At 59.1% G+C, this 12388-nt stretch overlaps 2 protein-coding genes and 1 long non-coding RNA gene across 4 annotated transcripts in view; all 3 read left to right on the top strand.

The window, feature by feature from the left end:
- Positions 1 to 2817, top strand: part of ABHD17A (abhydrolase domain containing 17A, depalmitoylase) — a 5787-nt gene extending 2970 nt beyond the window's left edge. Inside the window, exons 3-4 of the mRNA XM_040461984.1 lie at positions 2044 to 2223; positions 2321 to 2817. Coding sequence (XP_040317918.1) covers positions 2044 to 2223; positions 2321 to 2546 — 406 coding nt within the window. The 3' untranslated portion in view covers positions 2547 to 2817. The remainder of the gene's footprint in view (positions 1 to 2043; positions 2224 to 2320) is intronic.
- Positions 2818 to 3352: 535 nt separating this feature from the next.
- KLF16 (KLF transcription factor 16) overlaps positions 3353 to 12388 on the top strand; it is an 18985-nt gene continuing 9949 nt past the window's right edge. Inside the window, exons 1-2 of the mRNA XM_040461706.1 lie at positions 3353 to 3514; positions 3617 to 3743. Coding sequence (XP_040317640.1) covers positions 3353 to 3514; positions 3617 to 3743 — 289 coding nt within the window. The remainder of the gene's footprint in view (positions 3515 to 3616; positions 3744 to 12388) is intronic.
- LOC121021534 (uncharacterized) lies at positions 3752 to 11145 on the top strand. 2 transcript variants are annotated; one of them, XR_005786580.1, is made up of 2 exons: positions 3752 to 4964; positions 10758 to 11145. It is a non-coding gene; the product is annotated as an uncharacterized LOC121021534 (long non-coding RNA). The 2 variants fall into 2 exon arrangements; XR_005786579.1 differs by having other exon boundaries at positions 10742 to 11145.

The raw sequence follows: 12388 nt of genomic DNA, 5'->3' as shown, positions 1-12388 counted from the left end.
CCCCCCCCCCCCCCACCATTCCTGCAGGGACCAAAGTCAGCTTGGCCTGGGGAGGTGGGGACCCTGGTTGCCCAAGTGATGCACCAGGCAGTTCCTGCTGCAGGCCCCAGGAGTGGGGTCCCCTGGCACAGCCCTGGCACTGGGGACCAAGCGTGGGCAGCATGGTGCAGGTACGTGCTGTCCTCGGCTTCCTCAGTCCCTTGTGCTGCTCCTGCTGCTGGTGCTGGTCCTCAGTCCCTTGTGCTGCTCCTGCTGGCGGTGCTGGTCCTCAGTCCCTTGTGCTGCTCCTGCCGGCGGTGCTGGTCCTCAGGCCCTTGTGCTGCTCCTGCTGCTGGTGCTGGTCCTCAGTCCCTTGTGCTGCTCCTGCCGGCGGTGTTGGTCCTCAGTCCCTTGTGCTGCTTCTGCTGCTGGTGCTGGTCCTCAGTCCCTTGTGCTGCTCCTGCCGGCAGTGCTAGTCCTCAGTCCCTTGTGCTGCTCCTGCCGGCGGTGCTGGTCCTCAGTCCCTTGTGCTGCTCCTGCCGGCGGTGTTGGTCCTCAGTCCCTTGTGCTGCTCCTGCCGGCGGTGCTGGTCCTCAGTCCCTTGTGCTGCTCCTGCCGGCGGTGCTGGTCCTCAGTCCCTTGTGCTGCTCCTGCCGGTGGTGCTGGTCCTCAGTCCCTTTTGCTGCTCCTGCCGGCTGCTAGTGGCTGGCAGAACCACACTGCACTGTGGTGTGAGGGATCTGAGCTCTGTCCATCCAGCCCATCTGTCCTGCGGCCAGCAGTGTCCTCCAGAGACCTGATCCCACAGAGAGAGAATCAGTAGGAGGGCAGGAGGCTTGGGCCCCACTGGTGACCAGGGGCTGGGGAGGCCTGGGGAAGATTTGCTTCTCCGTCTGCCTCTCGTGTGTCCGAGTGTTAGGGCTGGACTGGCTGGTGCTCAGTGCAGTGGTAGCTTCCGTGTCCGGGGAGCAGGCTGAGGAGGAGCGGCGGGGTGGCAGGCAGAAGGCCACGTGGCATTCCTGAAGCTCAGGGCCAGGCGATTGTTAACCTGGAAGGCCGCCGGGACAGAGACAGGTGTGGATGGCCCCTGGGTGGACAGGGAGGTGGACTCTTGCTGCCTGGGTGGGCTGCACAGGTGAGATGTGGCAGAGGGGTGTTCCCTTGGTATGTCGGGGTCCAGGTCTGTGGAGGCCTCGTACCTGGGGAGGGTGGCTAGTGGGTCCCCAGGCAGATGGGAACGGGCATTTGCAGGCTGTGGAGTTGTCTTGGGGCTGGATCAGCTGTGCTGGGGGTGGAGGGTGAGACTCTTGGGGATGGTGGCAGGGTGGGGGAGGAGGCTGGGGCCTGGACGTGGGAGCTGGTGCGGAGGAGGCTCGGGACCCGGCCACGCTGTAGGGAAGGTGCCCCGAGAAGGAGGTGGTGCCCACCAGCCTGCAGGAGACACTCTTCCTGCTCTGCCTGTGTCGTCATAAGGTGGACGTGCCGACACCAAGGGGCTGCAACCAAGGGGCTGCAAACGGGCCGATAAGTCAGGGGGCATGACTGCCATGATTTCCCATGGCTAACGGATGGGCGAGGAATGCCAGGAGGGACCTGTTCCCTATGTGCTACTGGGAAGTGGGTGTGTCCCTGGGCAAGTGTGTTTGTTGGGGGGGGGGGGGGGGTAGGTGTTGGGGGGTGGAGAGCAGGAGAGGCCTCAGGGCCTGCCCTGCCCCCAGGAGCCCAGGCGTGGCCTTGGGGCCCTCACCAAGGGCACTCGGCATGTGTGGTCCAGATTGGTACTGTTGGTGAGGCAGGGTTAGGGCCACCTGTCTGCACACCTACCCAGGCCCTACTTTCCTACTGAGCAGACTTGTTCATTAATGGGGACAGGGGTGGGGGTAGGGGGCTTGTCACTGGGCCCAACCCTACTGCTTGGAGGCTGTGCAGGAAGGTTGGAGGGGGGACTGCCCCAGGAGGGCAGGCAGTGGGGGGGGGGGGGGGGGGGGGGGGGGTGCGCGCGCGCACATGCAGCTCACTCGCCCAGGCTGCTGCTGGCCGCGGCTGATCCTGCCCCACTGCCAGGTACGGCATCAGCCCGGACAGCATCGTCCTGTATGGGCAGAGCATCGGCACGGTGCCCACCGTGGACCTGGCCTCTCGCTACGAGTGCGCTGCAGTGGTGCTGCACTCGCCGCTCACCTCAGGCATGCGCGTTGCCTTCCCTGACACCAAGAAGACCTACTGCTTCGATGCGTTCCCCAAGTGAGAGAGGGGAGGGTGGGGGGCGGGGCGGGAGGCCGGGGGGGGGGCTTCGGCGGGGCGGGCGCTCCTCCCAGACTTGACGCGCCCTGCCCTACAGCATCGAGAAGGTGTCCAAGATCACGTCACCGGTGCTCATCATCCACGGCACGGAGGACGAAGTAATCGACTTCTCCCACGGGCTGGCGCTCTATGAGCGCTGCCCCAAGGCCGTGGAGCCGCTGTGGGTGGAGGGCGCCGGGCACAACGACATCGAGCTCTACAGCCAGTACTTGGAGCGCCTGCGCCGCTTCATCTCCCAGGAGCTGCCCAGCCAGCGCGCCTAGCCTAGCCGGGAGCCGCCTAGCCTAGCCGGGAGCCGCACCGGGACTTCAGCAATAAGGCGGCGCCTGGACCTTGCCCCCGCCCCGGCCCCGGGGGCTGCATGTGAACCCTCGGGCACCCCGGTCCTCCGAGGCAGCTGGAGGGTTAGGGGGCCGGGACCTGCCCCAGCCCAGGGGCCGTGGACGATGTACAGGCGCGGAGCTACGCTCTCCCTTCCTTTTGGAAGCAAAAAGAAGGAAAAACGTGAACACAAATTAAAGATTTAAAATTTTAGGATTCCTCTCCCTTTCGTGGTTCGTGCGCGCTCTCCCAGGGCCCAGCGAGTTGGAAGAGGGAGCTGGGCTTCGCCCCTAAACTTCCAGGACATTTCGGCACAAATGCAGAGGTCAAGCCACTGCCACTGTGGAAGAGGGGTTGGGCTTTGAGGCCCAGCCGAGGTACCCCTTGAGGCTCCTGGTTGCTTGGGTGGTGATGGAGGCGTAAGGCAGCATTTGAACCCGGGACCCGTGCCTGCCTTCTCCGGTGCGCCTCCTGGGAGGGTGGTGGGCTCCCAGCATACCAGGGGTGGCAACAGTGGGTCTGAGGTCAGCCAGTTCTGGGACCCCGGTAAGGTCACCCGTTCCCATGTAGTAGAAGAGGATGTTGAGGTCTGGGAGATACAGTGCAACCTCAGGGCTGCCCTAATTGTCCCGCCCATCCTAGGTGTTCCCTATAACCCCCCCCCTCATTCCCCGTTCCCGGACCCCCACAGAGAGCCCCAGTAAGGGGCTCTCCAGGAAACGGGGCTAGGGCTGGGGCCATCCGAGCTATGTCCTCCTGGGGTGTCATTGAATGCAGGGCTGAGCCAGGGTCTCCCTGGACCTCAGCTAGAGGCCCACTCACCACCAGCTCCTGGAGTGCCCTCTGCGCCACCCTAGAGCGGGAAGGCCTGTCATTCCTGGCAGCTCAGCGTGTGTTGCGGCACCAGGCGGTGGCGAGGCCAGGACCCAGAGCTGCTTCCACATCGCCCTAGTCCGGGGCTTCGTGGGTTTCGCGGCCCCTTTAAGGGGTGGGGGGAGGTACTTCGGTCCAGGGGCGGGGCGACCTGTACGTGTGGTCGAGAGGGGTGTGGCCAGGGCGGAAACGGAAGAGGCGGCTTTCGCGCGCTCGGCGGCGGCGGCGGCGGCGGCCGGATCCCGGAGGAGGTGGCGGCGTCGGTGGTAAGTGGCGGCGGCTCGGACCCCGGCAGCCCGCCCGGCTCCCGCGTCCTCCTGCGGGCCTCGTCTTCCCCACGCGCGGAGCGGGCGTGTCCGGGGCCAGCGGAATGGACGCCGAGCGGGGCCGCGCGCCTGTGGGACTCGGGGCTCGGGGTGCTCAGAGCGCGCAGGCTGCTGCCACCGTGGCGGGGTGACCGGCCGCCGATGGCGCGAGGGGTCCCCCCCACCCCCTTCAGGCTACTCTCGGGGCCCACCCTGCCGGTGGAGCCCAGGCCCGGCCCTCTTGCTGGGAGTCTAGTGTCATTTGTGCTAAGAAGGGACGCCTACAAGCAAAACTGGACGTGAGATGTGTACTCGCTGGAGTAGTCTAGGGGCCCAGCTCTCCTCCGCCCTTGCCACCACAGGGCCTTTGCTCGGGTTGGTCTTTGTGACTGATATGCCCTCACTGCGTCCCGGCTTCGTGCGGATGACCCCAGCATGGCTAATGTTTCTTGCTACAGTATTTCTTCCCCAAAGTGCATCCGTCCCCTCGTGCTCCCCCACCCCCACCCCGAGGTGCTGCACTTGTCACAGAGCATGTTGTCTTTTGATCCCATCAGAATGCAAACTCCCTGAGAGTCCGGGATCCACAAATGCATCAAGTTGAAAGCAATTTGCTTAGAATTGGAACAAACACGTTTTCAGATACACAGAGTAAAAAATTTGGAGTTTGTAACGGTGTTGGGTGAAAACTTGGCATCCTTCCGACCCCTGACCTCCAAGACCTGGCTCCCCTTTCCTGGGGCAGTTTCTTATATGTTAACACAGAAAATCTATGTTTGTACATCCAGTGTATTTATACAAAACTCTGCCCACTGTACATGGGATCCTGTTACTCAGCATAGCTTGGAGAGCATTGTTTGTGTTCTGACGTAGAGATCTAGGTCGTTTGTTTGCATTGAAGCACCATATTGTGTTAGTCCTATAATTGGGTAGAAATTTAGGTTCTTTCTAGGCTTTTTGTAATAAGCAATGCTAGACCGATTATCCTTGTACAAAAGTCTTTGTACCCAAGTAGGAATGTTTTTGTAGGCTAAATTCTTTAGTGCAGGAGTGCTAGGTCAAAGGGCTTTCCGTAGGTCTCTAAATGCCTGTGTGATCTCTCAACAGGTCATACCAAATTGCCTCCCACCACCAAAGGAGGGGCCTAGGGTCCTGCACCTGATGCTTGATTTTGCAGATCTGGTAGGCGTAAAATAGTATTTTTTTATTTTTATTTTTTTACATTTATTTTTTTTTTTTTTTTTTGATAGAGCAAGACAGAATGTGAGCGGGGGAGGGGCAGAGAAGAAAGGGAGACACAGGATCCTAAGCAGGTTTCAGGCCCTGAGCTGTCAGCACAGAGCCCGACCTGGGGCTGGAACCCACGGACTGTGAGATATGACCTGAGCTGAAGTCGGACACTTAACTGACACCCACCCAGGTGCCCCAAAGTAGTATTTCATCGTAGCTTTGTTTGGGTTTCCTAGAAGTACAATCAAACATCTCAGTGGTTTTGTCAGATTTATTTTTATGGTATTTCTACCTCTAATATAGTCATTTCAAAACTGGAAAGTCTGTACATATAAACATATATATATTTATTTATTTTTAATGTTTTTAATGTTTATTTTTGAGAGAGAGAACGAGCAGGGGAGAGGCAGAGAGAGAGGGAGACACAGAATCTGAAGCAGGGTCCAGGGTCTGAGCTGTGAGCACAAAGCCCGACGTGGGGCTCAAACCCCCAAACCATGAGATCATGACCTGAGCCGAAGCCAGACGCTTAAACCGACTGAGCCACCGAGGCGTCCCAACATGTATACGTTTACAAGCCATGTGTATTTTATATTCTTCAACCATTTTTCCATTGGGTCGGTGGTGTTATTGTTTTCTAAGAGCACTTTACATATGAAGGAAATTAGCCTATTTCCTGTTTAAAGTTTTTTTTCCCCCTCAATCTGTAATTTGTTTTTGACTCCGACTGTGTTTTTTCCTTTGATTTCTTTTTTTTTCCTTTGATTTCTAAAAAATTCATAGTCATTTGGCCAAGCATTTGAAATCATTATTACTAGTTTTTTTTTCATTTATGGCTCCTTCATTTTGTGTCATGCTCAGAAATATTTTCTCTACTCCAAGATGATGAACATTGGATGTATTTTTCTCGAAATGTAATGGTTTCTTTTTTAACTATAGATTTAAATTTTTGGTGTAATTTTGGAAAGTGCTTCTGGGAAGGAGTGCGGTGGGAACCAGCAACGTGTCCCCCCCCCAATCGTTCACCCCAAGTCCATTTCTGGCAGAGGCCACTCCTGCCCCTACTGAAGTGTTGCCTTTTTAAAAAAATTTTTTTTTCATGTTTATTTATTTTTGACACAGAGAGAGAGAGACAGGGCATGAGTGGGCGAAGTGTTGCCTTTATCGTACGAGTGTGAGTGGTCTGTCCCCAGACTCTGTACTGTCGCAGTTCTTGGAACTCCACTGCCTTCTTTACCGAGGTCCCAAGACCCCGCCTCCCCTCGTTAAAGTCCAGGGAGGACTCTCAACTTAAGAGTCAGCAGTTGAGGACTTGGATATATCGCGCGCAATGCTAGTTCCACATGACAGTCTCATAGAAAGGACTCTGAAAGCTTCAGTGTTTGCCCCACCCCCTGGCCATGCACAGGGCACAGTGGTGACCTGGGTTGAGGCAGGTGGCTGTTCTCAGTCTGACTTGAATAGCACCGGCCCTTGGGGAGTGCTCACCCTGCTTTTCTCCCCTGGTCCTGCCCATTGCTTGGAAGGGATAAACTAAGGCAGGCCTCTGTGGCCCCGGGCTCCGCTGTCTCCTCTTTCCATGTGGAGCCCTGGGAAGGCTCACCCTCAGCCTCTAGACTGGGGGGGGGGGGGGGGGGGCAGCGGTGGGGGGGGGTGGGGCCAGGCCGGGGCGGTGATGGGGGGAAGCCTGTGGTACATTCCAGGATGCGCCCCCCTTCCTTTCTGCTTGGTATGGCCCATGGGCCAGGCTGCCTGGGAGAAGGGCCAACTTTCGGTTCTCCATTTTGTGGATTTTCCAGAACACATGTGTGCACACCCGGCGGCAGCCTTCCCCTGCTGCCCGGCAGGTCCCTTAGCGCGCACCCCGGCAGGGCGCCCCGCGGCTCACCGGCACCTTTGGTCCCCCCCCCCCCCCCCCCCGAGACACCTGACCCGGCACGCCTCAGACGCGGGCCCCTGGGTCGCATGGCCTGGGCTCGCCCCGGGGCCCGGAGACCCCGGGGCCCACAGCCTGCGTGGGGGGTGACAGACACAGCTGCCTCGCCAGGCGCGGGCCCCTTTCGAGGGGCGGGTCTGGGGCAGTGTGGGTGCCGCCCGCCCCGGCCGTGGAGCCCAGACCGGGCTTCGTGCGGGGTCCCCGGCACCCGAGGGCCGGTCCGTCCAACCTCTTTGCCCCTCGCGACCCTGCTTCCCCGCGTCATCGCAACGGAGATGGAACCCCGTGGAACCCTGGCTGCTTTCTGTCTCCGCCCATCTCTGCGTGTACTGCGGAGGGGGGGGGGGGGCAAGATTCCGGCAGAGCACCCCGTTCCCTCCAGACAGTGGCCGGCTGCTGGAGGAGCACTTGCCCAGCAGGGCCCGGACCGGAGACGGGGCCTCTGGTGGTGCCCCTACTGAGCACCCTGATCCGAGGCCTGGGCGCTCCTGCGGGGCGGGTTACCCGTCGGGGTGCGGGACCCACCTGGGAGCTGGGGGGGGGGGCCCGTAGCTGGGGGTGCCAACCCAGCGTCAGGATCCCCTTCCCTTACACTCAGCACTCCTGTCTCAAGCCAACTCTGGGCCACCGGGGTGGCTGTCCCCACCGTCCCCACTTACAAGGGACCATGGCCCAGGAGGAGAAGTCTCCGGGATCCCAGCTGGGCTTAGGCCCTGGGCTCCCGTGGTGCTCAGACTCTGGACACACACGTGCCCCTGCTGGACAGCGGGCTCTCTGCTGTCACACCCCAGTGCGTGGCACCGGGCAGAACACACACCAGAGCCACGGGTGTGTCCATAGCGCGTGCCTGTCGGGCCTGGGTGGTCGGGGCCTGGCCGCCGTCGCTCAGGGATGCTGAGCCGGGGTACCCTCCGTGGCCACCGCCCAGCCCCGGGGTTAGAGGAGGAGAGGGCCTTAGGGAAGGGCTGTCCTGTCGCTCTGCAGCCTGTCTTCCCACAGCCACGGTCTCCAGAACTTAGGAACCCACGTTTGGGCTCGTGCCTTCTTTTTTCCCATTGCAAACGATGCAACAATATGCAGACCTGCCTGGTTCCGTGTGAGTATTTGGGGGGTAAACTGGCGGGTCAAGAAGTACATTTAGTTTTGACAAGACGAAGCAGGGGGGTGTAAAAACTCCGTGGTGCCTCCATGGCAAACTCCCGATACCTTAGGACCCTGTACCGTGTTTGCTTGTAAGTTTTCATCTTTCAGCCTGGGGGGCTCAGTCGGTTGAGTGTCCGACTTCCGCTCAGGTTGTGATCTCGTAGTTCGTAGGTTCAAGCCCTGTGTCTGGCTCTGTGCTGACAGCTTGGAGCCTGCAGCCTGCTTTGGATTCTGTGTCTCCCTCTCTGTCTGCCCCTCCCCTGCTTGTGCTCTGTCTCTGTTTCTCTCTCTTAAAAATAAATAAAAATTGGGGCGCCTGGGTGGCGCAGTCGGTTAAGCGTCCGACTTCAGCCAGGTCACGATCTCGCGCTCCGTGAGTTCGAGCCCCGCGTCGGGCTCTGGGCTGATGGCTCAGAGCCTGGAGCCTGCTTCCAATTCTGTGTCTCCCTCTCTCTCTGCCCCTCCCCCGTTCATGCTCTGTCTCTCTCTGTCCCCAAAATAAATAAATGTTGAAAAAATTTTTAAAATAAATAAATAAATAAATAAAAATTAATAATTTTTTTTTTTTTTAATAAAATTTTCATCTTGGGGGCACCTGGCTGACTCAGCCAGTGCAGCCTGCAACTTCTTGATCTCAGGGTTGTGAGTTCGAGCCCCATGTTGGGTGTAGACATTACTTAAAAAAAAAATTTCAGGGGCACCTGGGTGGCTCAGTCGGTTGAGCGTCCGACTTCGGCTCAGGTCATGATCTCGCAGTTCGTGAGTTCAAGCCCCGGGTCTGGCTCTGGGCTGACAGCTCGGAACCTGGAGCCTGCTTCGGATTCTGTGTCTCCCTCTCTCTGCCCCTTCCCCGCTCATGCTCTGTTTCTCAAAGATGAATAAATGTTAAAAAAAAAATTAAAAAAAAATTTCAGGGGTGCCTGGGTGGCTCCGTCAGTTGAGCGTTCAACTCTTGATTTGGGCTCAGGTCAGGATCTCACGCGAGGTTGAGCCCCGCGTATGGCTCTGCCCTGACGGCATGGAGCCTTCTTGGCATTTTCTCTCTCTGCCCCTCCCCATCTTGCTCTCTCTCTCTCTCTCTCTCTCTCTGAAATAAACATTTAAAAACCCTTCATCTCGGAATACTTTGGGCTCTACAGAAAAGACAGCAGTGAGTCCCATCTACGTCTCACCTGGTGCCCCTCATGTTAACATCTTGTCGGAACCAAGAAGTTCACGTGCGTTAGCGTTAACCACACTCCAAACTGTATTCCAGTTGTTTCACTAATGTCCTATTCTGTTCCAGCATCCCTCATGCTGTTTACCCATCTTTCTCCTTAGTCTCTTAAAATAGGACACTCCTTCATGTTTCTTGTGTTTCATGACCTTGACAGTGTTGGGGACTAGTCAGGGGTTTTCTAAGATGTCCCCTGACCTGGGCCTGTCTGAGGCTACGTGAGGGTTATGGGTTTGGGGGAACAACGAAGCGTCAAGGTGTCCTTTTTGTCACCTCCCATCAAGAGTCCTTGATGCTCCCCGGACATCATCCTGAGTTTGACCTTGATCTTGACCACCTGGCTAAGGTGGGGTCTACCAGGCCTCCCCACAGTCAGGTTACTGCCTTCCCCTTCCCTGCTCTGTTCTCTGGAATCGAGTCCCGGGGTACAGCCTACACTTCAGTGGGAGGGATGTGTTTAGAAAAGAAATTTTCATATAGAAAACCATAAAAAAGAAAGGACACAAGGCTTGTAATTGCACTGTTTAGGTACCTGCTGACATTTAAAGAGAACAAATAATACACACACACGGGTTCCCAAAAAAGTTGAATTGCATAAAGTATTATTAAAACTATTGCAGCGGGTGCCTGGGTGGCTCAGTCAGCCAAGCACCTGACTCTTGATTTCGGCTCAGGTCATGATCTCACGGTTTGTGGGTTTGAGCCCCAAGTCAGGCTCTGCGCTGACAGCACAGAACCTGCTCGGGATTGTCACCCTCTCCCTCTCTCAAAATATTTAAACATAAAACAAACAAACAAAAAAAACGATTAAAAAGAAAGTCTTCACTTAAAAAAAAAAAAGCTAAGGTCATTCCAGCACGTGTATACACACATTCGCACACTGGAGCTTTGATTCTGACCCTGGCCCGGCCCATCTGGGGCACCTTCCTCGTGGGCACACGGTCTGGGGCATCCGCAGCAGGGACGCCCCCACTTTTTGGGACTCCCCACTCACCTGTGCCCCCAGGAGTCCCTCCCTTCCACAGCTAGTGACTGCCCCTTGCCCTGCTTGGGTCTTGCAGCCCAGTGAGAGCCCTCCTGACCCCTTGGGAACCATCAGGGCAGGATAGAGACCGGCCCCCAGTCACAGGTGAGGAAACTGAGGTAGAAGGAAGAATGCACTGGCTGCTGTGGGTGTCCCAGCAGGTGTGCACTCAGGCCGCCTCTGTATTTTCTGCTGCCTCAGCTTTGCCCACACGCAGGCCACTTCGCTGTTCTCCCCCAGCCTTGGTGTCCTCATCTGTGAAACGGGGATGCCACTTGTAGGGTCGTAGTGAGAACAGTGACAAAATGAGGCAGAGGTGCGCATGGGGTCAGAGTGGGGCGGGGATGGTCGAGTTGTGCGGGTGATAACTGAGCACAGGTCCCGCGGGTGCCGCACGGGCTCCCACGCAGGGACTCCTGCCCACAGAGCGGCCGGCACAGCCCACAGATGAGGTCTGAGATGCCGGATTATTGCCAGGAGTAACGACTTGTGGGGCCACCCTGTGGGGAACAACCAGGACGCAGCCCTGACCGCTTTTCGCACATCCTCTGCAAGAAGGTGCCTGCCTCTGCCCTGAGTGTGGCCTCGACCCACACCTGCTGGGGGGACCGCGTGCTCCAGGCCCCAGGTGGGGCTGCTGATGCCATGTTTCCCCAACCACCCCCCTCTTCCTCCACTCTGTAGGTCGGTGCCCACCTACCACCTGTGCCCTGATCTGACTCCCAGCTGCCTTGCCCTAGACCTTGAGCCCCTTGAGTGCAAGATGCTGGGGGGAATGGCTCTGAGCTCAATAAACATCCCTGGAAGCAACAAATGATTCCTGGCCTCTTTCTTGTCCTGGTCGTTGCCTAAGTGCCCGGTGCAAGCTGTGGGTGGGGGAGCCTCAAGGTGCTTCTTGCCTTGTCTGAACTTGGAGGGCCCTTTCTGTAAAGACTGGGCAGCACCTAGGGGTGTGTGTGGAGGGGATGTCTAAGGCCCCTGAGGGCTGCTGAGTTGGTGGGAGACTGGGGAACCCGCCCAGGTGGTTCACCTCCTAGACCTTTAGAGGCCCAGGGGCCCCAGGCCGGCAGGAACGAGGGCTCCCAGTGCCCACCTGGATGGTCCACGGCCTGTCAAAGGGGCTGTTCATCTCTGCGGCCTTCAGTCTGCCGTGTGTCCCTCTCCCGCCCTCCTCAGTACGGCCACGTGCAGGGTGGGGGGCGCAGGGAGGGGCCGAGGGAAGACAGTGGAGGATGGGGCCAGGGTTCCAGCCTCTGTCCACACGCGGGCAAGCAGCTCTGTTCCCAGGAGCCCACCCTGGCCATTGCAAGGCCCTCACAGCCAGCTTAGGAAGGGGCGGTGCTATCGTCACCAGGGAGGGGGCCACCTTGTCGTCCCACTTCCGCGTGACACCCCCCACCCCCCACCCCCCCCCGCCGCCTCGGACTGCTGGCTAGGCTGACCCCGGCCATCTGCGTCCTAGCCGCTGTCGAACTCCCTGGCCTGGACGTCCTCAGGGCTTCCACAGGCCCCACTTATCCCCTCCGAGTCCCAAGGATCCCTGCCCAGCGTCGGGGAACGATGTTCCCAACCCTTGTGTACCGCCGGGCCGGAATGCTCTGCCTCGCCGAGGGGTCCCGAGCCCGGCCCTTTGCAACCCCACCCGTCTCCTCTTCCCGATGCCCCGACCCCGCTCCTCCTCCAGCGGACACCGGCCTTCCCCACCCGTGAGCGCCGGGGCGCAGGAAGAGAGACGAATGCAGGTTCACTGGGCGGGGCGCCCCACTCCTCCCTTGTCCAGCCGCGGGGCTCCGGGAAAGGCGAGAGGGATTCCCGCAGAAGGGGGCGAAGGAACGAAGGGGAGCGCGGTCCGGCAGGGCCCAGGTCCGGGGAGAGAAGGGGGGGGGGGAAGGGCCGCGCCCGGGGCCGGGGGGCGGGGCTGGCCGCTTCCGCACCCCCACCCGGCCACGTGGGGAGCGAAGCCCTCCCCCATCGAGAACGGGGGCGCGCCCGGGGCCGGGGTGGAAGCGTCCGGGGAAGGGGCGGGCTCCCGCCGGCCGCGCGCCCTGGCGTGGGGT

The sequence above is a fragment of the Herpailurus yagouaroundi genome, unplaced genomic scaffold, assembly GCF_014898765.1.
Source record: "Herpailurus yagouaroundi ecotype Mexico unplaced genomic scaffold, PumYag 295, whole genome shotgun sequence".
Taxonomy (NCBI): Eukaryota; Metazoa; Chordata; class Mammalia; order Carnivora; family Felidae; genus Herpailurus; species Herpailurus yagouaroundi.
The sequence above is the reverse complement of the archived record's forward strand: the minus strand, read 5'-3'. Positions and strand labels throughout refer to the sequence as shown.